Below are 27553 nucleotides of genomic sequence, written 5' to 3'. Positions count from 1 at the left end.
AGTGCAGTGCTGATTAACATGGACTGCAGTGTGGCAGATGGGAAAGAGACGGGAAAATAGCACGCACGTGCGCGCGCACACACACACACAAGCACACACACACAATTGGTTGCAGCTAGACTGGGCTATTTGAATTAAAGGGGCATCCAGATATTTCTGTAAAACTCAGCGATGGATTAAAAAACAGCATGTAACCATATAAGAAAACATTTTCAGCTCCATACAGTGCTTTAGTGTCTTTTCTGTCTTCCAGCATCAAACATCTGACTGTGTTGTGAACGTCTATTTTTCTAATAGCATTTAATCATAAAGATATTCTTTAGTTTTCTCTGTGACTGCTGCCATTTAATTGTCATTTACAGTTTTTTATGATAATACTGTCTAATGTTTTATCTATATATTTGTATTCTTCTGTGCGACTAGACCAGAACAGCTTTCCTTGTCAGCCTTTCCTCCGTGTAAGGAAATTCATCAGCTTTGCACAAAAGTAGGGGAAAAAAAGTTGGAAACCAAGCTTGCATTACTCAAAACATTAACCGTATTTAATATAAACATCCACCACTGTAACAGTGTGCATGACCAAAAATGAGACAAATAAATGAAGCAGCTACTCAGAATAATGAAAGCCCAGGCAGAGGCTCACTGAAAAGCACTTCTGTTTATCTTAAAATATGGGGAACTGTCACTGAATTGCTTGAGAAACCCTTAAGTGGCTGGATGGGGGTACACCTGCTGGGCTGGACCATAAGTTTAAAGTTTAAGGAAAATTCACTGAGAGAGTCACAGCTGTGCTACATTTTCTGTGAGGCTGGAAGAGATTTGTCTAGTCTAATAAGTAATGGTTTAAGAGTCCACCTATAACAGCACCTATAAACTAGCTGCATAGAGCTGGTGCTTCCCAGCTGTGGCCTATCAAGTATTTAATCTTGGTTACATTATTGGAAACTTGTCTCTGGGTACATTAGGTTCACATGCACAGCATGGTTGCCTTGGTATACATGATTTCCACACCAGTGTTTCTACTTTGCAGCAGTTCACACTGTTCACTGTTCCTTCCCCTGGTTGAGTTGACTCTACTAAATGTGACTTTAACTACCAGCTGCAGTAAACATGCACTCTGTCTATGGCCTCACGTGCTTTGTAACACATAGCTCAGTAAAGGGCTGCCTTTTATGAGTCTGTTAACTCTGACTGAATGTTTGCTCTTACATTAAAGTAATCTACAACACTGTGCAAAATTCTTGAGCCACCCTTCATTTCTTTGATGTTAAGCCACTTAACACTGACCTATGTCAACACATGACAAACAGCTTAAAAGAACCAATTTTAAATTGTATCTTTAGGTACTTTGTTACTAAAAGCCTGTCACAAAAACACATCATTTGTTCCCATTTCTTTAGCTGAATCTATGAAAAATGCTGAAGATAACAGTGTTTGACAGACATGAAATAGTATAGAGGCTCTGTCATGGTTTGGAGCTGCACTTCAGTCAGTGGTGTTGGCGATATTGTCAAAATTGATGGAGTTATGAACAGAGAAAAGTACCATCAGATTTTGATGGTACTGGAAAGTACCAGCAGCACCTTCATTTTTCAACATGACAATGATCCCAAACACACAGTAAAAGCACCTAGATAGAAAAAATCACACAAGGGAACGCTATCAGTCATGGACTGGCCTCCCCAGAGCCTGGACCTGTGTGTGTGGTCTAGCTCGAATAGTGTGCATCTATGGTGTGAATTTGAACATCCTAAGTCACATCTTTCTTGAGTTATGGCCAAATTTGACGTCTTTGTGGAACAGACCCCAACACCAAGGCATTTGTCAAGGTTAGCTTGACTTTTTCTTTGAAACAGCTGAGATTTTAAAAAATGGGGTGGCTCAAGACTTTTGCACAGTATTGTAAGATGTGTTAATCAACTATTAACCCTGAAAAATATTAAAAATGCTCAAACAACCAATTAAGTTCTAATATAATAGTAAACTACAGACTCATTTTGAGAGGACTGGCGCTGTGAGCAGCACAGGACCCTCTCAGGTTGCTTCCTCTGACTAAAATCAGTTTATCCTGGTTTTTAGTGCAATGACAGAGTCGACTGTGGTCAAACAGCATTTGTTATGGAGCGTTACACGCTCAAATCAGTTTCTAAAGGGAAATATTTTTATGTATTTAACGTAACCAGAAATGTATAAGACGTTGTTTGTTTTCAGTTGGGAAAAAAAAAAATGAATGAGGCAAATGAAATAATTTGTTCCGGGTAAAAAGGTGAGTATCTGTTGCCTCCTAGTGGCTGAAAGTGGAACTTGAAATTCGAAGCCCTTAAGATTCACTCAGAGATTTCACTGAAACGTCCTCCCAAGACACCTGTGACAGTCTCCTTTTTGTCTGAGTCCTCCCTCAGTCTCAGCTCACATGGTTCTGCTTGGTGATGCGCTTTGGCTTCATTGCTGCTCTCACTGGTATTAAACAGGGCTTTGATTAATTGGGTTTGAATTGAGTGAAAGTGGCTGTACAAAGCACAAAAAAAAACAAAAAACAGGATACTTTCCCTGTTTTAGTGTAATTGTCAAGTTATCCCTCAGCCCAACCGGTCGCGGCAGATGACTGCCCCTCCCTGAGCCTGGTTCTGCTGGAGGTTTCTTCCTGTTAAAAGGGAGTTTTTCCTTTCCACTGTCGCCAAGTGCTTGCTCATAGGGGGTCGTTTTGACTGTTGGGTTTTCTCTGTATTATTGTAGGGTCTTTACCCACAATACAAAGCGCCTTGAGGCGACAGTTTGTTGTGATTTGGCGCTATATAAATAAAAGTGAATTGAATTGAATTGAAAAGTCACTTGTGCACAAGCTGAAACTGTTCTGTAAATTGCTGCCTGTTGTACACCGGTCCATCAGGTTTGTCAGACGAGGACTTTGCAAAATAAAAGTGTGTGTGTGTGTGTGTGTGTGTGTGTGTGTGTGTGTGTGTGTGTGTGTGTGTGTGTGTGTGTGTGTGTGTGTGTGTGTGTGTGTGTGTGTAATTTGTCTTAGTTCAGTCTCTTTGGAGCCAAAGTTTATGCTAATAGACCAGTGACTAGCCAGGAATGCTGTGTAAAATGTAAATAAGGCAAATATTTAACCCAAAACAATACAGTGACAAGATACATTTTTACTTTTTTACTATTTGTTTGTTTTGAGCTTGATGCCAACAACACATTTAAAAAGTTAGAACTGGGCCAATAAACTGTGCATAAAAGAAAGAAAGAAAAATGTCATTGAGATAGGATGAAGCCTGCCAACAATGACTGGGTTAAATAGAAACATTTTACAGTTTAGTCTTTCAGAAGTAAAGATGGAGACAGGCGAACAACTCTTTGAAAGCCTGTGTGGGTAAATGTTCAACAATTTTTAGAGTAGTGGTACCCAAAAAATGGGGTTACAGTACATAAAATCATAAAATCGTATAATAGAAGATTGGAAAAAATGTTGGCTGGTCTAATGAATCTTGTTTTCTGCGGCAACCTTCAGATGGTAGGGTCAGAATTTGTCATAAACTACATGAAAGCATGGATCCATCCAGCGTTGTATCAACGCTTCAGCTGGTGGGGGGGTGTAATGGTGTGGGGGGTGTTTTCTTGGCACACTTTGGGCCCCTCAGTACTGTCATGTTGAGCAGAAAATGTGGGCCTAAAATTCAGACTCGGGGAACAAAATTTATAAACAAGAGATGAACCTTTATTGTGGTGAGCAAAAATCCATAAATCAAAACTGATGACACAAGAGGGAAATGCGCAGGCAGAAAACAGTAGTTACAATGTAACAATGCAAACTGAGGATTTAATGGGGAGTAATCTGGGGGAAACCACACAGCTGTGCAAGTGAAACAAATCGATGATATCAAGACAGAGAAAGCAAAATTTTATACCAAACACAGGAGACAACTAGCAAGTAAAACAGGAAATGTGTAACAATAACTGAACAGGGAACTGAGGGCATCTTTGAGTTATCTGGATTCACTTCAACACTGGAGATCAGGATAAACACTCACACAAAGCTGGTTATCAACTCATCAAGTTAACCCAAGCTTTCCCCGGTAATGTGTTCACATTAAAGGGGTTGTGATGGCAGCATCTGAGCGTGTCTTTCACAGGTTTTCCACAGAAAATGATCCCTATGCCCCCTACACCAGAGACATAATCAACTGGTGATTAAAAACCAAAGAACATTTAATGTAAAATGTAAGGACAAGAAATGAATGCTGCAGAAAATCATTAATCTGCTGCTACAGCGGCACAGTAAAGATTTTAATTCCAGTTAATTTTATCACTGAGTGCACTCTCAGTGCTGCTTTTTATTTCTAAGGTGATGGCCGCACATTAGAGCTCTGAAACTTTAAACTGGATACATTAAAGCCTGAAGGAGGAGACGCAGAAATCAGAGAAATGACTTTGAACAGATATTCTCAGGGTGTGCTCTGTGTTTCCAGCAGTGTCAAAGAGGCTCGGCAGCAGGTTAGAATCAAGCAGAACAACATTTTAATCATTTCCTAAATCACCAAATTAATACAATGAATAGTTCCGCTTCTGTCAGTGGTTTTAGTAAATTACAGCTTAACAAGCTGCACATGTAAAGCATGTTCTCCCAGCAGAGAATCTGTACTGCACTTAAAACTGTAAAAAATTGTGGCACTTCCAGCTGATTGTAAGCTGAAACGCTGAACATAACCTGCTCCTGACAGCTATAGAACCGGTGCTGTTTAAGAGTTTCAGAGTAAAGACTAAATATAAAAGCAGAATTCAAACACAGCCTCAGTCTGTATACACATTTGATATGAGGTCTGCAAGTACAGTGTAGGTGTCCTGTTTTAGGATCATACATGAACACTTAATTGCTGTAAAGTTTGCTGGCAGAAAAAACAAGAAAAAAATAAAGTTGCGTCTAACAATGTATGATTCTTGCTGATGCTCATCACAAAAACGTTAGGCCCTCCTGCTCTCCCCACATTTCGCCTGATCTTCCAGGAATGGTGATACTATTTTCTGGAGAACTGATTGGTCAGTAGGTGGTGATTTCATACCTGATGACCTCCATTCTGGAACCCAATCTGTTTCATAAAATAAGCTACCATAGCAGCTTACCCCACTAAGAAAGGAGCCTATCCTAGCTGCCACAGGGTGAGAGGCATGGTACACCCGGAGCAGGTCACCAGCCTGTTACAGACTCTTATGAGCATTTTAGACTGTGGGCGTACCCACACAAACACCACACAGAAAGGTCCCAACCAGATGTGGATTTGAACCCAGGACCTACTTGTTGTGAGGCAGCAGTACCACCCACTGTTCCACCCTGATGCTATAATGTCAGCACTCAAAATCTCAGCAACTTCCTGATTCTATGCCATGAAAAATAGACAAACACAGACAATGCCACATCCTGTCAAACTAGCCTGTATGTAATCTGGATTTAGTATGTATTAAAAACATTTAGTGATTATAAAATGAAAAAATTAATAAGCAGTTGAAATTGTATAAAATATGTATAAGGTCAGGTCATGTTTGTAAATGAGAAATAGTTCTCAAACATTTTAACCTGGTAAAATAAAGGTTTACAAAAAAAAAAAAAAAAAAAAAAAACTCTAATCAAACAGGACTGAGAGCATTTTAACTTCCAAATCCACAACTGCTCTCCTCGGCTCCCAAATGTGTGTGATGGATCCATTGGTAAAAATGCTCCTTTCACAGCTTTTTTGAACTGTGCTGCTGGCAAAAAATTTCACGAGATTTTCCAAAAGACAAACATTACAAATCATCTTTCTACTAATTTTAATGATTTGCAAATCATTACTCTGTTGTTCAGATTTTACACAAGAACTGTTTCCACAGGTGTGAATGTGAGTGTGAATGGTTGTCTGTCTCTCTGTGTTAGCCCTGCAACAGGATGGTGACCTGTACAGTGTGTACCCTGCCTCTTGCCCTATGACAGCTGGGACAAGTCTTCAAGTCCACGTTGCGCTCTGCTCTTTTCTTTATCTCTTGGGAAAGAAAAAACATTCTTTCTGGTCAGTAATTTTTCTAAAATAAAAGCTCGCTTAATTAAATGTCCTCAAAACTAATATAAAACCATCACCTGTGAATGATTAAAAAAAATCTTCAGAAGCAAACTTGGCATATTTCTAGCTACAGTGATGCAAATCAAATAAGCAAAGTTGAGCTTGTGAGGTTTCAGACTTTGGTGACATTTCTAACAATCAGAGTTATGCCAGGGTCTTTTTGTAGCTTCTGGATGATGAGTTCACGGAGCTGAAAGGCACAGAGAGAGAACTGGCTGTTAAGAGTCTCTGTGGACATTAAGCTTATTTTGTAAACCAAGTTAGAAAGTCACCTGATCCCAGATCGGAACAAATGTGTTATTATTTAGGGCCGCAGTGGAGCTAACAGCTGCCTGAAGGATCGCTACATCTGAAAGACCAATAGAAAAAAAAAAATCAAAATCATCGTGTTACACCTCACTGTGAATTATATACTTCAATCTGAAGTGGCCTTACATTCTCGTGGATCAGCCGTTGTCTGAAGTACCCCTGGAGCAGTCGTATTCACAATTTGGCTGGGAACGGCCGCTACTGAAACATGCAATTAAGACCACATTTCATATCTATACAGTTTAATTTTCTACGAACCTGTAACACATTTAATTACAGTACACATATGAAAAGGACCTCCTTTATATTTCCTCATGATCACTCAGCGTGTACTCACTCGTCTGTGCTGCAGATGTGGCCAAACATCCAGCAAACAGGATCAGCAGCAGCAACATGTTTAAGCTTTATTCCAAAGAAAAGAGGGAAGTCTGTTCAGGTAAGGTGTTGCTCCTGTAGTCTGTCTGGCTATTTTAAGTCTGTACAAGGAACTAAAAGCCTTAACACAGAAGGAGTGGCCTGTGTGCAGAAACGCAAAACTTCCTTGAAGAATTGTCTGAGCAGGAACAAATACAGAATACACAAAACAAAGCACTCCATGTCACATGAAATATGAGGAAGGAGTGCATCACTCAGGCAGGGAGGGATGTGTTCTATTCAACTTCTTAAAAAAATCCCCGGCTCTTCAGACGTCAAATGGGTGTTGAAATACAAGAGAAGCTGGAAAATGCTTCAGCTGCTGCCACAATCAGGAAAGAAAAATAGGTTAATACCTATTAAATTATGTATTTTATACAGGGGAAGGTTAAGAAAGCTATTTAGAAAGTTGTGTAAACACATGCCCTGAGATTTGTTTTTCTGTAACCTTTTATTGAGATGTCTTCGAGTGTGTAAGGTATTTTAGGACAAAAGACGGGGAAAGAAAACGATTTTTTTTAACATTTTGAAAAATGTCTTGACTTTTTGTCAGACATTATTTCAGGTTACATTAGATTCACAGAGTCTGAAAATCACAAGTTCAAGAACTAAACTAAAATGAATATTCGACGTGCCAAAAGTCCACAACAATCCTGAACCTTTTGACCAAAAACATAAACTCATGACACAATGCACCGAATAGTTTTTTTTTTTTATTCCAATCCACCAATGATAATAAAGCAGCCATCAGAGGAGAAAGAACACTAAAGCTTCTTTGACTTTCTGCTGCTGCTTGAACTACTCGCAGAGCTGGAACATCTGGAGGTGGTGAGAGGAGGGGAGGTCGCAGTCAGATCCAGGCTCAGTTCCACAGTCTTCAGCTTGGGGGAGTGAGGCACAGAGGCCCGGAGGCTGCTGCTGGCTGAGGATGCTGGAGACCTGCATTGCAGAGAAAAATACCATAAAGATACAGAAGAATTTCTAACCTTCTTTGGAGGATCAGAGGTTTTATTAGGAACTGATGAAGCCTGACCTGAGAAAGGTGGAGCTGTGGGTGGAGCTTAACTTGGAGCTCCGCTGGGTGGTAGGAGTGGAAGAAGGAGATGGAAGAGACAGATTGGCCTGAGAGAAAGGAAACATTAAAGTTAATGGAACTTTAACAGCAAAGCATAACCTGTCCTGTTAAAATGATTCATTAATCTCTGAAGGACTGTACCTGCAGGAAATAATTCTCCAGCACTGATGTGAGGTCAGGTTTGCCCTCCGTGCCTTCATTCAGTATTCTGTCCACATTCTTGATAAATTCCTTCAACTCCTTCAGCTTAATGTCTTTCTCTTCAAAGGTTTCGCCTTTGGTGCCCTTTGCTGAGCGGACATTTCTGGTCAGCTTAGAGCACTGAAAAACAGCCGCGCAGCACTCATTTATAACATGATCATGCTTCCCGGTACACTTATCTGTTCACTGGCTTTTTTTTTTTCTGCACTGCCCATACAGCAGGTTAATAACTGTGGTTAGAATCGGACATCAAACCTGCTTTGAGGCTCTGTCAACTTTCTCTTGCTGGGAAGCAACTTCTTTGTTCAGTTTGGAAATGAGGAACTGTTTGTTCTTTATCTTGTCTTTCTCAACCTGCTCTTCTTGTAGCAGACTCTCCAAGGTATTGTTCAAGTCCTAAAACACACACACACACACACGTAAGGCACTGAGGCACACACGTACAGAGTGGTTCATGCAAGATCAGTTAGAGTGGATGATGCCAATAGTTGTTAGGAAACTCTGGCTACATCATAAATAAGCTACTCCTTCCAACAGGCAAGCAGAATAGAGGTCAGGGGGGATCTTTTTGAAACTATGTGGAAACTAAGCAGCTCTTACACGGAGCTTATTTTGTCATTAAATGTTTACACTCAAACCGAAAGAAAACTTGAACCTACTTTATTCAATTCTGATTTTATGCTACATGTCATAGAAGCAAATAACCAGCTGAGAGAATCCAAGCCAGATTAACATAATTAACATACTTCCAACTCTTCCTGAACTGCACAGACCCTGAAACATGTTTACCCATTGCATGTACACATATATGAAACAGTCCTCTGCAGGTTAGCATTAAGCTTCATGAACTGTTTTACCCACTGAAACTCTTATCTTTAGATGTTGCATGTTACACAGCTAAAGTGGCTTCCTGCTTGCATAGTTTCACCTGTTATTTGACAGATAAGCAACAGACCAGAGTCCTAACTAAACTTTTGTGTCTGATCAGTTATTAGTTATTAGTTATCTTTTTTGTAAAAATGCTTCTTGGCAACAAACCTCATACTGTTGGAAAGCCAGTTTATTTCACTTTAAATGACGCCACTTGTGGGTTGAGCAGCAGAGCTGAGTATGTGGGTTGCACCCATGAATAACTTGCCAGATCTTCTCTGCCAATGCCAAGCAACTTATTCTGCTTCTGACTCTTGTTTGGTGTCGTTTAGTGGATCGGATGACTGAAGACTGTAGAAACAAGACATATTAGCAACAATTTATTCATTTAACAAACAGGGGCCTCAGCAGCATGTGGAAGAACCATATACAGCCACAACAGCCTGACACCTCCTCCTCATGCTGGTCACCAGTTTGGTCCACGCTGCTGTGGGACCGCCTTGTGGATAATGGCTCTCACGGTGAAGAAGATCTGGCAGGTTTTTCATTGGCACAACCCACAGACTCAACTCTGCTGCTCAACCCACAAATGCATTTTCCTTACAAATGTGGCCCCATTTAAGGGGAAATAAACAGGCTTTCCAACAGTATGAGATTTAGTGCCAAATTGTTTTACTTTTTGTGATAAGTTTACTTAAAATCATCTCTTTTTTTCTTTTCAATAAAACTAGCTAGTGGTTTCTACAAACACAGGAAGAACTGATTACACAAAACTGTTCTAAACCTAAGCCAAAATGAGTTACGGACATTATCACTTGTGATTATTTTACTTTTATTATAGACTACTGAGAGTTTTGTGTGTTTACCATGTAGTTCAGCCTTGGTTCGAGCATTATTATGACAGACTTCACTGGTTTAGGTTGAGATGCTCAGCATTTAAGTGCATGTTGCTTTTTCTCAGTACTCAGTACTTCTCAGTACTCACAACTAGCAGTTACTATAAATAGCAATAACCTGTATGTCCTGTTGAATCTCTTGGGCTTGTCTTTTCTTATAGATCAGCATCTCTTCACCTGCATTCAACTGTCCTTCCAGTTTCAATTTTTCCTGATACTCTGGACCTAAAAAAAAAAAGTTGATATTACTTTGTGATTACAGACAGATGCTCTGTTCTTTTAAACAGACAAGAAAAAAAAACATAAATCATAAAACTTCCTGGTACTAAGAGGACTGTTGAGTTTCGAGTTTGTTGTGATTCTAGCCATCCTGTCATACGTACTGGACTCATTTACTTTGTTCATGGATTTGCGAAATGCAGAGTTACTGTCGTTGAACAAGTGGATGGTGTTTTCCAAAGCTGTATTCTCCAGCTCCACTTTGCGGATTTTAGCAACCAGACCATCGCCCTTCCTCTTTAGCTCCTCTTCCTCTTGTGCAGCCTAGAGAAAAGCACATGGCGGTCATTCAAACTGATAGTGTGATGCTGGAAAAAAAAAATCTAACCTTAACACAACAGTGTGTGTGCAAACCAGTCACCTTTATGATGTAGTAAGCCTGTGATTTCTCCTCTTCCCCTTCAGGAGCTGCCAGGGAAAGGCTCACAGTCTCGAAGCATTTCTTCATCTTGTCAATCTTGGACAGTTTCTCACTGAGTTCAAGACTGAGACAGAATCAAGCTCCTAAAAAAAGTCCATCTTAAACCACACAAAACACAACTGACAGCAAAGTGAGCAAAGTTTTTGTTTTTCACCTGAGTTTCTGCCTCTCCTGCTCACTGATCTTGAGGTGCTGGCTGAGCATTTTTTTGTAGACCTTAATCTCATCCTCCCGCTCCTTCATGGCCTCTTGCAGGTGCAGCATTCTCTTCTCCAGTGACAGCATGTTGTCAGCCTTGCTGTACAGAAGATCCCTCACACGCTTGACCTTTATCTTTAAGATTAGGTGCTCCACTTTGTCTTCCTGATGAGAAACACACGTGGTTAACAACAACTTGTATGGATCACTAGGTCTGCATCCATTTCCATGTGACCGACAGAAGGAAATGATGTGAGTGGAGTGGACTAAGATGCTAATGCTAAGATAAACTACGCAAAAAGGCTACACATTGTAAACCAAAATATGACACAAATAAAAATAAATTACATTCTATTAAACCAATTCAGTAACTTTCTGCTAGTTATTCGGTCAAGGAAACGACTGCTTAAATAAACCAGCCTATATAATGATAATCATCTCCTAGCTCTATGCATATTTACATTACAGTACCGGGGAGGAAAATCTTAATATTTAATGAAAATAATGAACAAATTCATAGTCATGTTTAGGAATTTGACTCAAATCAAATCACTGTTTGTTGTGCAGTTCCCTGGTTTACTGTAAGTTGCTCAAACACAAATGCTATTTTTGTGCCAACCCACATTACCAACTGAGGAAAAAGACAGAATAATATTTACTACTTATGAGCAAATATTGTCTGACTAATGATTACATTAATAAGGAACCATATCAGATGATCTCCTCTCTTTGTGCAGCCATCAAACCTGGCTTTGTGTGTGCACACACATACAAGCACGTCTATCCTTCAGTCAGTGCCAGTAAGGCATGGTTGCTCAATATGAGACGCGTTTGTTCTCCTACATGTGTGGAGTGCCCTCTCTAATGAGTTCAGACCCATTACAGGCATTTGTCTATAGAGATTCATGAATACAGGGAGTCAGGAGCTGGACTGACATGGTCCATGGGAAGTTCCCAAACTCGGGTTGTGTGTAGTCCAGAGGATTGTTGGTTCACAATTGCAGTTTATACTGAAATATCTTAAGCGGTATCTGAAGAACTGCTATGAAAGTTAGCTCAGACATTCATGGTCCATAGATGAAGAACCTAATTAGCTCTTTTAAATGTCTCACTTTCCTAGAATGCCATCATCAGGTTTAAATCTTAGTTCCTAATTTGGATGGTGACAGAGTACACGAAATCTCAGCTGTAATTGGTAAATTATAATGGTGAACAGAATAAACAACAACCACACATGGCTACCAGCACGATGAACTGAATTGCCCCCCCATTAGTCAGTTACCTCTTTCCTCAGTTTGAGAGCCTTCAGCTCCTTTTCACTGGTGTTACGGACCAGCATGAGCTCCTGTACCTTGCTGGCCAGATCTCTCTTGTGAGCTTCAGACTTCTCAATCTCTTTACTCAAACTGCGACTATCATCCTGCCAGAGACAAACAAATTTGATTTGTGAAATGGGATTACGTCATGCAAAAGCAGAACAGTGCGACGAAGCATCAGACTAACCTCAGCCTCCTTGAGAGCGTTGGAGAGCTTTTTGGCTTTCTTTTTTTTCTCCTCAAGGTCTTCGGTCAGCTCAGCAAGCTTCGTGTCAAGCATTTTCTTTTCTTCTTGGTTAACGTTACCTTGCATCCTTGACAATTTTCTGTCTAGTAATGTTATCTCATAGCCCTTTGCAAAGCAGGAAAGAAGTGAGGAAAATCTGAATTTGTGCATTGATAGTGTAGCAACAGAGTAGTGAAAGCTGGGTAGCATATATGGTTGTGTGTGCGGGTGTGTGTGAGATTTTTGCTAAGCGTGCCTTTTCACTTATGGTCATCTGCTGTTTAAACATTTCCTTTTCCAGTTTTCTGAGCTCACACTCCAGGTTGTTGATGGCGGATTTACTCTTTGAAACCTGCAAGGTCAAATCTTTTTCCTTCATCTTGACAGCCTGCAAATCCTCTTTATGATGTAACAACTCCTCCCTGCAGTCACACAGCTGGACATCCAACTCCTGTAGCACAGCACAAGCACAAAGTTGCACAGAAGGCCTGAAGGACAAAGCTCTGTCAATGTGAGCTACACAAAAATGAGTCTGCTCATCTGGGTTATAGCAGGTGAATAATACGTGGGGAAAAGCATTTTAACAAGTACACCAATATTTTTAAAAGTGAAATGTGCTGCATAGACAGAAATCCTTTGATTTCCTCCTTAGACAAAAAATAACAGACGTTATGTGTACAACAATTCTCTTCTAACTGGATCTGATTTGGCAGCTCACCTTGATAGCCTGGTACTCATCCTTGAGAAACTGCTCCATCTGTGCAGCTCTCTCCTCCTCACTAAGAGCCGTCTGAGTCACCACTTTGAGCTTCTCCTCCAGTGCACAATTGTATGCCCTGGCCTCACTGAGTCTACAACACGGGTACACATACACACACATAAATACATATATATAGTGGCATAAACCTCAGATTTGGTGGTGGTCTGATAAATTAGTTAAGCACTGTGTGTGTGTGTGTGTGTGTGTGTGTGTGTGTGTGTGTGTGTGTGTGTGTGTGTGTGTGTATGTGTATATATACATGTACAGTAATCCCTTGCTACTTCGCGGTTCGCTTTTTCGTGGTCTCGCTGTTTCACGGGTTTTCAATCAATATTAGTGTAAAATATTTATCGCGTTATTTTCGCTGTTTTGCGGGTTTTTGCGGTACTTGTTCTTCACATGCGTAGTACGTGTTGTACAGTAATGTATATATTTGGTGTATAAGTGTGTGGGGAGGGTTTATAAAAACTTAAAATAGTGTATAACTACTAAAATAATGTATATTTATTAAAATAAATATAGCGTCCCTACTTCGCGAATTGTCACCTATCGCGGATGGTCCTGGAACGTAACATCCGCGATAAGTGAGGGATTACTGTATATATATATATATATATATATATATATATACACACACATACACACACACAAAATCCCCATTTTTAAATGATTATTTAATTTATTAAGAAAAAAGGTTTTTCAAACCTAACCAGCCCTGCATGGAAAAGTAACTGCCCCTCTTATTAAATCATGAATTAGCTGTAATTAACCACATTTTTTGGCAAGCTGAGTTTCATTTCATTTGCCACACTCAGGCCTGATCACTGGCAGACCTGTTGAACCTGATGAAATCACTTAATTAGAACCTGTCTGACAAAGTGGAACTAAAAGATCTCAAAGAGCAACACATCATGCTATGATCTAAAGCAGGGGTCGGCAACCCGCGGCTCATTCAGGCTTAATCTGCAGCTCTGTGCTGCTCGCAGAAGTACATTATAAGTATCCAAATGAAGTGCATTTTATTTTTGTCAGTTCGGTTTTTGTTGTAGTTTTAAATTGGAATATTATTGTGATCTTGAAATATTAAAATAAAATCATTTTATTTATTTATTTATTTATTTTCTCAATATATGCGTCACTTGCGGTAGCTACTACCGGGCTACCGGCTTCCGCTAGTATTTGCGGCTGTCACTGTTTTGTTTTCTGTGGAAACCGGGTTCAAATGGCTCTTTCCGGATTACAGGTTGCCGACCCCTGATCTAAAGAAACAGTTGAGAAACAAATTCACTGACATCTATCAGTGTAGAAAGGGTTACAAAGCCATTTCTTAGGCTTTGGGACTCCAGTGAACCACAGTGAGAGCCATTATCCACAAATGGACAAAACTTGGGACAGTGGTGAACCTTCCCAGGAGTGGCTGACCTACCAAAATTACTCAAAGAGCTCATCAACAACTCATCCAGGAGATCCCAAAAGAACCCAGAACAGCATCTAAAGAACTGCAGGCCTCACTCGCCTCAGTTAAGGTCAGAGTTCATGAATGAACAATAAGAAAGGGACTGAGGAAAAATGGCATCCATGGGAGAGTTTAAGGAGAAAAACCACTGCTGACCAAACAGATCACAAAGGCTCGTCTCACATTTGCCAAAAACATCTTGATGATCCCCGAGACTTTTGAGAAAATATCCTGTGGACTGATGAGAAAAAAACGGAACTTTTTGGAAGGTTTGAGCCCCGTTACACCTGCATAAAACTTCATAAAAAGAACATCATACCAACACTCCAAAATAGCACTGGGAGTGTGATGGTCTGTAGCTGCTTTGCTGCTTCAGGACGATTTGACGTAATTGATGGAACCATGAATTCTGCTCTCTACCAGAAAATCCTGAAGGAGAACGTCCAACCATCAGTTCGTGTCCCGAAGCTCAAGAGCACTCGGGTTATGCAGCAGAACAAACACACCAGCAAGTCCACCTCTGAATGACTAAAAAAAAAAAAAAGCTTTTGGAGCGGCCTAGTCAAAGTCTGGACGTAACTCTGATTGAGATGCTCTGACGTGACCTTAAACAATTCGTTCATGCTTGAAAGTGGCTGAATTAAAACAATTCTGCAAAGAAGAGTGGGACAACATTCCTCCACAGCAGGGTTATAATAGTTTTGGATTTTACATTATCGTTTAGTTTCAGTTAGTTTTTACTTTTGTTTCTCAAATTCAGTTAGTTAGTTTTCAGAGTGGTTTTGCTCGTTTTTATTTTAGGTTTAATGCTTAGTTTTAGTTTAGATTTGTTAGTTTCAGTATTAGTTTTAGTACTTTCATACTTTGTCAGGTGCAAGATTCAATGCGCAAAAGTGACTATTGTGTAATAAAAACTCAAGTTACCATAAAGAAATATATTCAACAACCAACAGTTCACAAGACAGAAGCACTACATATTAAATGTGTAATAATTAGGACACACATGAACATCAACAGGGAGAAACAAAGAAAAATATGAACTCCCAAACTCAATAAATTCTACAATAAACTCCCAATAAACTCCAGTGTCAGTGCAGTAGATTAACAACACCTATATGTGGTGTTTGACAAAAACAAACTCTTTGAAGGAGTCAAAGGTCAAATCCAGCTGCATCCTGATGTTCTCCACCACCTGAAGCTTCTTCTGTTTTGGAGCTAGCTTGGTTAGATGCTCACTGATTAGACTTGCAGGTTCTTTGCAGCCTCTGTACACAACCTACGGAAGTGTCCGACCTCATGTCCGCATTTATGCTCGCTCTTTGTGCTCAGTTTTTTGGCTGCAAACATATTTGTCCCTGTTTTTCCACTTCCTTTATTTCCTCACGTCCATTCCGACAGCAGTCTCCCTCCAGGAATTTGCTGACATTTGTGAGTCCTTATACTGATGCTTTGATTATTATTCCTGATTGTTATTCTCTCACTGATAAAGTAGACGGAAACGCACAAGAACTGAACAGGTTAATCACAGCGTTGCGGCGGCGTGGACCCGCTCTGAACCCGATTGGTTCAGAGCAACTCTGCCGCTTTCTCGTGCACACGCACGCACACAGCTGCCCGACGGCGCTCCCAGCTTAAACTCGGAGAGCGGAAAAATGATCAATCCACAATAATTTCAGTTAGTTTTAGTTAGTTTTTTAAACTCACAATACAGTTTTAGTTAGTTATCATTTTTTTCCTTTTAATTGTAGTTTTTTTTTATTTCAGTTAACGACAATGTTTTTTCAATTTCAGTTTTCGTTATTTCGTTCGTTTTCTTTAACTATAATAACCCTGCTCCACAGCAATGTGAAAGACTCGTTATCAATTACTGTAAACACTTGATCGCAGTTTTTGCTGCCAAGAGTGGAACAACCAGTTATTGGGTTTAGAGGACAATTACTTTTTCAGACAGGGCCAGCTAGGTTTGGATAACTTTTTTACCTTAATAAATGAAATCATACTTTAAAAACAGCATTTTGCATTTACTCAGGTTATCTTAGCCTAATATTAAAATGTATTTGATCTGAAACATGTGTGACAAATATGAAAAAAAAAAAAAGAAATGAGGAAGGAGGCAAATGCTTTTTCACAGTACTATACACAGTCAGTACATAGACCTAAAACACCATAGTGTTAATTTATAGGCAGAGATGTGTCATAATATTTCACTGACTTGTCATTTTTATCCTGGATGTCTTTCTTCATTCTGGATATTTGGGATGTCAGAGACGCCACATCAGTGGTTGTTCTGTCCAGTGTGTTTTTGTACGTATTCAGCTGCAGGAGACACACGAGAATCAATTGACAAGCTCTTAGAATATGAAGCTACTACTCCTCTACGCGAGAAACTGACCTCATCCCTCAGCCTGCTGCAGTTACTCTCCTGCTCCTTCAGATCCTGTTGCAGTTTTGCTGCCTGTCGGTTAGCTAGGGTAACCTTCCTCTCAGTCTCCTTGTTATTGTTCCTCTGAGTATCCAGCAAGTTCTTCCTCTCGGTTAAGGTGGCATTTTTTTCCCTACAGGTCTGGTTGAACTGAGTAATTTGCTGGAATGATAAAGAAACAGTGCAGGTGTCACTCGTGTGTACTGTGTACTGTGTACTATGTCTTTTATCAGCAGAAGTGCAAATGCCCACACTTTACCAGTGCACACTGCTGCATGTCAGCATCCCGCTGCTTCATCTGCTCGATGGTGTTTTCCCACTGTTGGATGAGCTGCTGGGTCTCCAGGTGAGCCTGCTGCAGATTCTCTGTAGTCTTATCCAAGGCAATCTGTTTGGACCGTGGCAAAAGCAGCAATCATCCTGAGGAATATTTTTGCAACTGCTTTGGTTTATTAGGGGATATAGTGACCACCTTTTTCTTCTCTAAAATATTACTGTTCAGTATGTGTCTGATGTCCTCTATGTCATCCGTCCTGCTTATAAATCTGTCATTGGTGAGAATCAACCCTGTACTGTGTTTTCTTACATTACCTGAGCAGATAAAGTCTCGGTCGACTCTTTGACCAGTGCCTTTTGCTTTTCACTGGCCTCCAGTGTTTTCTTCTCTATAGCCAGAGTGAGAGACTGTAGGAGGAGAGATCACAAAGTTGTTAGCAGAGACTGACAACATGCTGCTGACAACAGCCTGCTGCTCATATTTCTGAATTTATTTATTTATTTATCATTTAACCTTGATCCTCTGCTCGTCCTGCTGAGCATACTTGATGATGGCCATTGTGTCCTCGTCTTTGCGCGCCGACTCCTCCAAAAAGGCATCCATGGTCTGCTTGTCCCAGTTCATCTGGTGCATAAACTCCTCCAGCTTCAGTTTGGCCTTGAAAGTGTGGTTCTGGCAATATGGACAAAAGGTAAGAAGCACATTTTGGCACCAAAAGCTAAACTTGGCTAAATACTGTATATGATGAATATATAGACCTCTAGCATGCCTTTCCGCTCTGCTAAAGATCCAAGCTCTTTCTCTATCCTAGTGGTCTCCTGGGCCAGGCGACCTGTCTCTCTATCTGAGAGGGCTGTCAGGTGTTTCTCAGAATTCTCCTCTCTTTCCCTTCCCCTGCAGAGAGCCTATGAGAAGAAAAAAATGAAAAGGTAACACACCATGATGGCATAACTATAGCCCAGTTGCTCAAGACATACACACACACAATATGCTCTAACATACTTACCTCAGTGTTTTCCAGCTCTTGTCTAGCATTCTTGAAGAATTCAGCCATTAGCTTCGTTTGATCTTTATCTCTCTCAAGCTTGTCCTCCAGCTGCAGCAACTCCACCTCATTTTTGTGAATCTGTTGTTGAGGAAGTTACCAGATTATGTAACACATGTGACATCTGATACGCAGCATGTACAGATTATGTGATCTTGAAATGTTGTGTGCACTCTGAAGAATGTTCGTATTGTATTGTATTGTGAACAGAGCTGCTATTTGTCAGAACACTTAGTCATCTGCCAGTTTTGTGTAAAATCTTACAACTTGTGAAACCAGGCAGTGCTGCCAAGTGGTCTAGATCAGAGGTGTCAAACACTGGAGCCAGAACTGGCCCACAACAGCACTGCAGAGCGTGAAAACAGCAGTAAAGTAGAAAAAATACAAGTATTTCTGGGAGACAGGTTGGTTAAAACATGCATCCATATATTTTGAGTTAGGTTACATCTGAGTTCCTGAGTCCAGTCCTTTACTAATTATAGCAACGATTAAAGAAAATCGGTGTCATGTTGGTGACATCTGGTTTATGGTGTCTATGAGGTGGACAGGCAGCGTTGATTTTAACTGTTACCTGTTAGCCAGTCATTCATTTTTTTTTTATTATTATTATTATTATTATTTTGGGAACATTATCCCAATTTTAACCTTTGAAACTACTACTTTAGCAGTGAGAGAAGCAGTCAGACTTTCCCAAACTCACCTCCTCTAGCAGAGCCTTATTCTCAGCGTTGGCCATGGGGATGGCAGAGCGCTCACCCCAGCCTGTCCCCGGCACAGCTGTATTCGGACTGCTCGACATGTTGCTCAGACCAACTCAGCCTCTTCGAGGAGGTTCAAAGTAATAATTACTGCCACTACAATATTATCGATCCTCGCTTTACGCGGCTTCGCTCTCTGTTCGCTCTCTGTTGTCAGTCGCCCGTAGTAACCATGCGTGCACGCGAACAGGTCACCCGATGTAAGTAGCGCGAGACTACAAAGAGAAACAGAAACGCGGCAAAGACTCAAAAATTATCATATTTTAATTCATTGTTACATAAAACTACCGTAAAATTCTGTGCCGCATATTTCCTCAATTTTCCTCATGTTACAAAATCTATATAAAATTTTATTTAAAATTTATTTTGTCCTTTAAAACTGTTTATATCACTGCTTAAATGTGTTTAATCAATAAAGTTTGAAAATAGTTTGTACGCGAAGAAGGCTTCATAGAGAATAATGCAACTTGAAAAATAATACAAAATTCACTGGGAATACCGTATCTCTCTAATCAATTACTTATCCTTATAGGAAACAGAATCAGTTTTATTTACACAAAACCAGAAGCCCATTAAACCACAACGACTTTTAATAAGGTACCTTTCTGGCTTTGTATCATCTCTGTCCACAATTATGTAATATTTATTCAAAGTTAAAGCTTCTAATAGTCATGGGAAACTTTACCTGCCAATCATAAAACATGACATCTACTTAAGATGTACAGTATATAGCCACTTTATTAGATATTTGCTCATTAATGCAACTTTGAATGTAGCATGGTTGTTGGTGCCAGACATGCTGGTCTGAGTATTTCAGAAACTGCTGATCTGCTGGGATTTTCCCACACAACCATCTCTAGAGTTTACAGACGATGGTCTGAACGAGAGAAAATATCCAGTGAGCGGCAGTTCTCTGGATAAAAATGCCCTGTTGGTGTCAGAGGAGAACAGCCAGACTGCTTTGAGCCAGACTAGGAAAACAACAGTAATTCAAATTAACACTCGTTACAACCAAGGTATGCAGAAGAGCATCTCTGAATGCACATATCAAACCTTAAGGTAGATGGTTTACAGCAGCAGAAGATCACACCAGGTGCCACTCCTGTCAGCTAAGAACAGGAAACTGAGACTTCAAGTCACCAAAACTGGACAAAAGAAGATTGGAAAAACACTTCTTGGTCTGATGAGTCTTGCAGATGGTAGGGTCAGAATTTGGCATAAACAACATGAACGCATGGATCCATCCTGCCTTGTATCCACAGTTCAGGATGCTGCTTCTGGGGTAACGGTAACTTCAGACACCTTAGTACCAACTGAGCATTGTTTAAACACCAAAGCCTTCCTGAGTATTGCTGTTGACCATGTCCATACCTTTATGATCACAATGCACCCATCTTCTGTTGGCTGCTTCCAGCAGGATAACACACCATGTCACAAAGCTAACATGATCTCAGACTGGTTTCCTGAACATGACAATGAGTTAATTGTACTCAAATGGCCTCCAGTCACCAGATCTCAATCCAAGAGAGCACCTTTTAGAATGTGGTAGAACTGGAGAGTCACATCATGCAGCAGACAAATCTGCAGCAACTGTGTGATGTCATCATGTTGATCTTTTAAAGCAGAATATTTCCAGCACATTGTTCAAACTATGCCATGAAGAATTAAGGTAGTTCTGAAAGTAAAAGTGGTGTACCTAACAAAGTGGCCGGTGAGTGTATGTTTCAATGAAATAAATGAATAATTGACTTTCAATGTTTGTTTTTCTTTTTAAGTACAAATGCGCAGACGCACAGCAAATTTAAAGAGAGCAAACTGAAACATTTATTTTATCCTTACGCATTTGTGTTTAAACAGCATTATGATTAAAAAAATTACAATCGATGTTTGATACTGACTTGTAACACAAATATATCATAAAACAAAAATCAGGAATGCACACTAGTATTAAAACTCAGTATTTAAAGAACAGCATCCTCTTTGCAAACCCTTGTGTTACGGTTCAAGTGTGAATATCTACCTGTATCGGAGCGCAGTGATCCACATGGGTTGAAATGGAGACTCCTCTCTAGTTGGCTTGAGCGCACACAAAAGCCCAATACTTTAGATAAAAGTTTCAAACTATCACATGTTAACTAACAAACAGATATGCCTTTTTTTTTTTTTTTTTTTTTTTTAAACATACACATAATATATATAAAGTCTCTGCTGTGTAAAATATTTCAGTCCTGAGGGTTGAAAAGGCAACAAAGTTCCCAGCTCAGTGTGTCCTCCGTTCACTGTTTTGTAGAAACCTCTCGTGGCTGTTGCTTCAGTGAGAGCGGCCCTTAAACTGCAGTGCTTTTGGTTCCAATGTGCAGTCGCGCAAACTCCACAAAATCATCAATAAGGACAGGCCACGCTCCTATCGAAGAAACAGAAAAGATTCAGTGATTTGACTTTGAATGACATGGTTGAAGACACGGTTGTGAATAACAGCAGCACTTCAGTTACGGTCCAGAGATCATTTCACACAGCTGAGCGAGAAATCCACAAACCTTCCTCATCGTAATTCGACATGTCGTCTGTGATCATTGTGCTGAAGTCTAGTAAGAGATTCCACGTGTCCTTAGGAATTGATCTTTTATGGTGCTCCTGTAAAAGATGAGGAGGAAAGTTTATTGATGAGAAACTAGGATACCTGCATGTTTAGAATAGCCTTATCGTCATTTATTTATTATTAACTTACAACTAAAAATTTGTTCCACAACTCCAAGAACTTGAATCGTCCAGGCAGAACTAACTTCCAATATGCAATCGCCATTTCTAAATCTGTAAGACAACCAGCACTCAGCGACCAGAAATTCAGCAAAGAAAACAAAACAGCTGATGAGCTTTAAAAGGATTCTTACCCAAGCCTTTCTGGCCAGGATTCTTTGCGAAATTAAACGTAAACTGATAGAAGTCCTTAAATTTCCTTGGGTCCTTTAACTCTTGCTCCATCTTAGGCAGCTGAGATTTTAGCTTCTCTATGCTGTCACACCTGTGGAAGGATGAAACTAATTTTTATTGTCTGGTTGATATAAAATCTATAACACAATGAAACAACTGGCCGACACATTAAAAACAAAATCTAAAAACATCGATGCTTTTAAGACACTTTACTTTTGTGTCACTGTTTCCAGAAAAGTTGGGGCAGTATGTAAAATGTAAAAAAGAAAAATACAATAGTCATCAGAAGCCCTATATGGAACTGAAATAGTATAAAGGGAACATATGAAAAGTTACCTCCCCATTAATGAGGTTAATGCGTAACACAACTGTGCAAAAGGAGCAGCCCAAAGAGGGTGAATATTTTTTAGAAGTAAAGAGTTGGAAGGGTTCACTACTCTCTGAAAGACTCTGTGGGTATAATTCAAAAATAATTTAAGGATTTTACAATCTACAGTACATGCCATCGTAAAAGCTTCAGAGAATCTGGAGAAATCTTTGTAGCCAAGGGGCAACATTACTGAAAGGTAATGCTTTTCCAGCCCCTCAGGCAGCACTGCATCAAAAACAGACAGTCCTGTAGCAGAGCCTGAACCTCTGTGAAGGTACCATTAATGCTGCCCATTCACAGACAGTGTAAAAGATGGAAGTAGCCATGTGGCTAAAATGTGTCAATCATGAGTTGTTTTCTTATATAGAACCAGAAGACCTTTTGTAACCACTGCTATCTCCTCCTGGTGGCCATGAAAAAGAATGCAGGTTTTTCAGGCCTGGAAATTAAGTTCATCATTTATACTACTTTTTTTTTTTTTTTTGCATTTTTGGCCACAGCGGCTTTTATCGACAGTGGAGAGAGACAGGAAATGGGGGAAAGATACAGGGGAAGACACGCGGGCAAATTGGCGACGGGCCACACCGCAACGCGGCATGTGTATGTGGTCACCGGCTTCACCACTAAGCCACCCAGGTGCCCTATACTACATTTTTAAATAAATACATACATCTGCACAACAATCTACTGTAGCAATCTTACTTAAAATTAAGTCAGTGTTTGAATGATTGTAGCCTCTGTTGCAGAACACACAGGAGCACAGTTCGACCTCTCTTCTTGAACCATCTGAAAATGTAGTCTCACCCCTGTTCTGTCATGCCTTCCATGAACTCCTGTTTCGTGAACTCGCACTGTGTTGCTGCCCTGAACTTCCAGGCGATGAGGAGGACACTTATACTGGCTGGGTCCAAACCCAAGTCATCACAGAATTGCTGGATCCCATCAATGCCTATCTTGTTATCATCATGAGGATCTAAGAATAAGAGCACAAAGGAAGAATTAATTAACTGATTGATCATGTACAGAATTTATTTCAGTTCTTTGTTACTGTAATGTGTGATATATTCCTCTCCTGTGTATACAATTTCTAACAAGTGGAAAAGTTGCAGCTGTGCTTTTTCCATACCTCTATATCTGCCGTACAGCTGCTCAAGCTTCTTCTTGTCTAAGGCCCCCTTTAGATTTGAAATGTAGAGCTCTGGACTTTGGAAAAACTTGTCTGTGGCAACATCCAGCTTCCAGTCATTCTGTGCCAGGCAGGTCACTGCAGTCTTCTCATTGGATTGTGTGAAAATCATGAACTGGCGAACTTTATCCTTCTGCGAGGACTTCAGCTTGTTCTGCACAAAGACAACGCACAGGGCACAAGTTCAATGCAAGTGTTGCAGTTACACACAACTAGCCTAAGGGAAGAGGAGGCAAATTTTGATTGCATTAATTTCTATGTGCCAGTTGCGCAGAATGGGAGATTTCAGTCTGCATAACACTGCGTGACTTATCATCCAAATTTTCACACAAAAACCTAGGGCTGCATGATCACAATTTTGGCTTCCCACAATTAAATGAATAACTCAATATTTAAAATATGTGCTCCATCAATAGAATGTGAACGCTTACAAATATATATATATATATATATATATATATATATATATATGTGTGTGTGTGTGTGTGTGTGTGTGTGTGTGTGTGTGTGTGTGTGTGTGTGTAATGTAAATTTCCAAACTGTGGGACTGATAAATGCCATCTTATCTGCCGGACCACGTGCCTGCATGTGCCAATCACAGCTGTTCTCTGCACTGAGCCCTTAAAGTTTCCTGGATGCAGTCTGGACGAGTAAAATTACATTAAAAGACAGATATACGGTAAGATTCAAATGGGTGGCACAGCAAAAGTTGAAGAGCTTGCCCCTCGAAACAGATCATCCTACGCTGTATGGAAATATTTCAGCACAAGTGATGCAAAGAGTGCTGTGTCTCTGCATCACAAAGCAACACGACTAATTTATTCACTCCCCTGAAAAAACACCACAAACTGCAGTATGCATGAAGGCCATGAAAAACAGTGAAGCGGTTGCAAATGTGAATCCAACATCAACTCAGATGTCCATAAAAGCTAGCCTGTATAAATCTGCATACCCATCCAGCCCAGAATAATGCACTGACATCACCAACCAATCCCATACCATTTGGCCAAAGATGTGTATGTCCACTCAACATAAAGCTATATTATTTTTCTAAAGTGGTAATACCTGCACTGTACACAAAACATTGCAAGGGGAAAGAGAGGGATCTCACAGCTGTGGAGTACTTTCCACATCCATCATGCAGGAACAATGAATGGACTGAAAAACTTTATTTTTTACTTCTAGAGGATGCACTTAAGTCAGGAGAATAATCACCTTATTTGTATGCAAAAAATAATTTTATAAATTAGTTAACAGGAATGTAGCACAATGTAAAGGTGAAAGCACTTCCCTGATGATTTGACTTCGTCTTAAGTTTTGGTGCAATATTTCTTTTATTATTTTTCTTCTCAGAGACCCACTGATGAATACGGAGGACCAAACAAAGTTTTGTACAAACGTGAAGATGTTAAAGCAGTGATCTGTTTACATGGCAGCGCAATAAAAACATTTTTTGTCACTAAAAACAATAAATAATCGTGCAGTCCTACAATAACCACAAAGGACAGGCTAGCTGCTAGCCACATTGAACTCTGTCGAAAGATCTAAAATCACAGTAAGGGGGAACTAGCTGCGACATGCTAACCTGACTGCAGTGACCGACTTCCAGTGTGCTGACTGGCGGCGTCCTTATCTTAATATTAATACTACTGATCAAGCCATGCAATCCAGCCTATAACAATCGAAAAGTTGTGTCATTTTGTGTGTATGTTGGTTTAAATGGCAGCAATCGTAGCTAGCTGACTATGCCTGTTGGTTAGCCTCACTGTGAGCTAGTTAGCTAATGCTAACGGAGGGACATATGTTTGTTTTCATTATTTCATGCGAATTTAAGGTCATCAGAGCAGTTTTAAGACTATATTATGAACCCAAAGTGGTGTGTTTTTATATGTTTATGCACATGGGTACAGGTTATATTTGCACCAACAAACAAAAAATAAAAAGAGTAATTTCGTACCATGTTTGTCACTGCCGGGCTCCCCTTCCTCCCATCCAGCTGGCTTATTGCCCGTAAAGTTTTTACAAGTCGCGTAAAAAGTTTTTTCCGGTCGAATCAAAGCTCTTCAAAATAAAAGCGTACAATTTATGGCTTTTAAATTATACCACTTCCCTGAGTCTTTAATTCTTCGATTTTCGATTCTTTATCAAACACACAATACACATTTAACTAAATCTAAAGAAAACGTTTTTAAAGTTCGGTCCAAATTTTGAAATAGTAACAAATGTTCTTTATTTTGAAGCACCTCATCGGAAACAACTTGATAATTCATGGAGATAACCTCGTTCTTCGAAGTCCGACATACAAACAAGTCTCTGGATGTTTACAATTGTTCTGCGAAGATTTCGGAGCAAATGGAAGACCTACAAACACAGGTTTGTGCCTTGGATGGTGTTCAACCTGTCTAAAAATGAGAAAACACTGCGGAAGGTGGAGGAGCGCTCCAAAGACAAGCTGGTCCCCGATGAGGAGGTTTCACGGAGCCTGCTGACGCTCTTCAGAGCCCTGCTCAGGAGCCACAGGGGTCCTCACGGACACTTCCAGAAACACCTACCGCAGCTAAAAAGTGAAGAAGAGCAGTTTGGAAGAGATCCGATGTGCGGACAGGACGCCATGTTACAGTCACTGGGATTCTGCATTGAGCGGAAGCCTAGCACCTTACCCTTCGCAGGAACTGGAGTGTTAGTCACCAGGGGATTTGTACCTAAAGGAGCAACAGTTGCAATGTATCCTGGCACTGTTTACCAGCCCTATGAGCCCATTCTCCTTCAGTCCATCAGAAACCCCTTTGTGTTCAGATGCATTGATGGGGTCCTGGTTGATGGAAAGGACAAAGGCATCTCCAGAATGGTGTTCAGGTCATGCAGTGGAAGGGACAGAATTGGTCCTTTCTTAACCAGTGACACAAGCTGGCTGACGGACACTCCACATAACCCCCTGGCCGTGGGTCAGTATGTGAACAACTGCTCCAATGAGAGGCCCGCCAACGTGTGCTACCAAGAGTACGACCTGCCAGACAAGTTTCCCATGGAGCTCCGCCGGTATCTCCCTAACGTCAACTACAGCCAGGACACACCGAGGCGTCTGCGGTGTGTTGTCCTAGTGTCACTCAGGGACATTACAGCAGGAGAGGAACTCTTCTCTAACTACTACACCATTGTGCATTAATTTTATATTTCAAGCAAAAAGCCTACATTGTTGAATTTCAAACAGTATTGTCACTGTATTTAATAGAAAGGAAAAACCAAACAGCTCTCTTTGTACACTGGAATAAAGGCAAAGCATTTTTAATATGGTGTATTGTATTGTACTGTAACAGAGTAATTTCCCAACTTTGGGGGTGAATAAATTATTTCTGATCTTATTCTAGGTGTGTGCCACAACATTTTAATGGCTGTTAAGATTAAGTGTATGAATTATAGTTGCCTACTTACTCATAGTCTTTGTGGTTAAAACAGAGGAGAAAGAAAGAAGTTTGCTTTTCCTCTTTGTGCCATCTAAAAATATTTCTTAGTGGTCGAGCCCAAGGTCATCACAAGTGTAGGTTTAAGGGTGGTGCTCTGATACTGCTCGATGGTGCACAGAATTGAAATACACTGAAATGGAGCATAAAGATAACAGGATCGCTCATCTGTAAAATACAAGCACTGCTACCTGAGATCAGAGCACAGCTGGCCATTAAACTAGGTTTGCTGTGGGTGAAGGCTCAGATGCATAGAATCAAGTTTAGTTTTTAAATATAGACCTGACTTATATCTATTCACATGACCATGCCTAATGGATTATTATTGAGATGTTTGTCCCATATTTAGAGAACAATCATCATATTGTAAATAGTGTCCACAGTCAGTAAATCAAAAACTTCTCCAAGAAGGTGAAACTTGGAGAGCAGAGAGGTGACACAGAAAGAAATCAGCCATGTTGGCGCAGCTAAATTGAGCACTTTATCAAAGTCCTTAGAAGCAAGTCTCACCACTCTGATTCAGTGGGGACTTGGGGAACCTATTTAGGCAGTTGCTTTGAAGCATTATCTAAATTAATTTTCATCTCCAAGGTCACTAG

At 40.2% G+C, this 27553-nt stretch overlaps 3 protein-coding genes across 3 annotated transcripts; 1 reads left to right on the top strand and 2 right to left on the bottom strand.

Moving 5' to 3' along the window:
* Positions 1-7528: 7528 nt before the first annotated feature.
* On the bottom strand, positions 7529-19177 carry ccdc39 (coiled-coil domain 39 molecular ruler complex subunit). The gene is made up of 20 exons (XM_030752497.1): positions 18949-19177; positions 18210-18329; positions 17962-18108; positions 17717-17875; positions 17518-17610; positions 17186-17314; positions 16897-17088; positions 16717-16820; positions 13007-13139; positions 12545-12739; positions 12250-12414; positions 12029-12166; positions 10703-10911; positions 10489-10612; positions 10232-10391; positions 9967-10073; positions 8338-8478; positions 8023-8202; positions 7840-7928; positions 7529-7745 (listed from the first exon to the last, which is right to left on the bottom strand). Exons 1-20 carry the CDS (start codon positions 19045-19047, stop codon positions 7571-7573), a joined length of 2859 nt encoding a protein of 952 aa, XP_030608357.1. The 5' UTR covers positions 19048-19177; the 3' UTR covers positions 7529-7570.
* A 1982-nt stretch (positions 19178-21159) lies between these two features.
* dcun1d1 (DCN1, defective in cullin neddylation 1, domain containing 1 (S. cerevisiae)) lies at positions 21160-25509 on the bottom strand. Its single transcript, XM_030752735.1, has 7 exons — positions 25451-25509; positions 23434-23647; positions 23112-23280; positions 21898-22028; positions 21735-21817; positions 21544-21640; positions 21160-21410 (listed from the first exon to the last, which is right to left on the bottom strand). Exons 1-7 carry the CDS (start codon positions 25451-25453, stop codon positions 21334-21336), a joined length of 774 nt encoding a protein of 257 aa, XP_030608595.1. The 5' UTR covers positions 25454-25509; the 3' UTR covers positions 21160-21333.
* Positions 25510-25759: 250 nt separating this feature from the next.
* On the top strand, positions 25760-26788 carry setd9 (SET domain containing 9). The gene has a single exon (XM_030752733.1). It carries the CDS (start codon positions 25811-25813, stop codon positions 26657-26659), a length of 849 nt encoding a protein of 282 aa, XP_030608593.1. The 5' UTR covers positions 25760-25810; the 3' UTR covers positions 26660-26788.
* Positions 26789-27553: the final 765 nt, after the last annotated feature.

Source organism: Archocentrus centrarchus, chromosome 17 (genome assembly GCF_007364275.1).
Source record: "Archocentrus centrarchus isolate MPI-CPG fArcCen1 chromosome 17, fArcCen1, whole genome shotgun sequence".
Lineage (NCBI taxonomy): Eukaryota > Metazoa > Chordata > Actinopteri > Cichliformes > Cichlidae > Archocentrus > Archocentrus centrarchus.
Note: the sequence above shows the minus strand (reverse complement) of the source record. Positions and strands in the feature narration are given on the sequence as shown.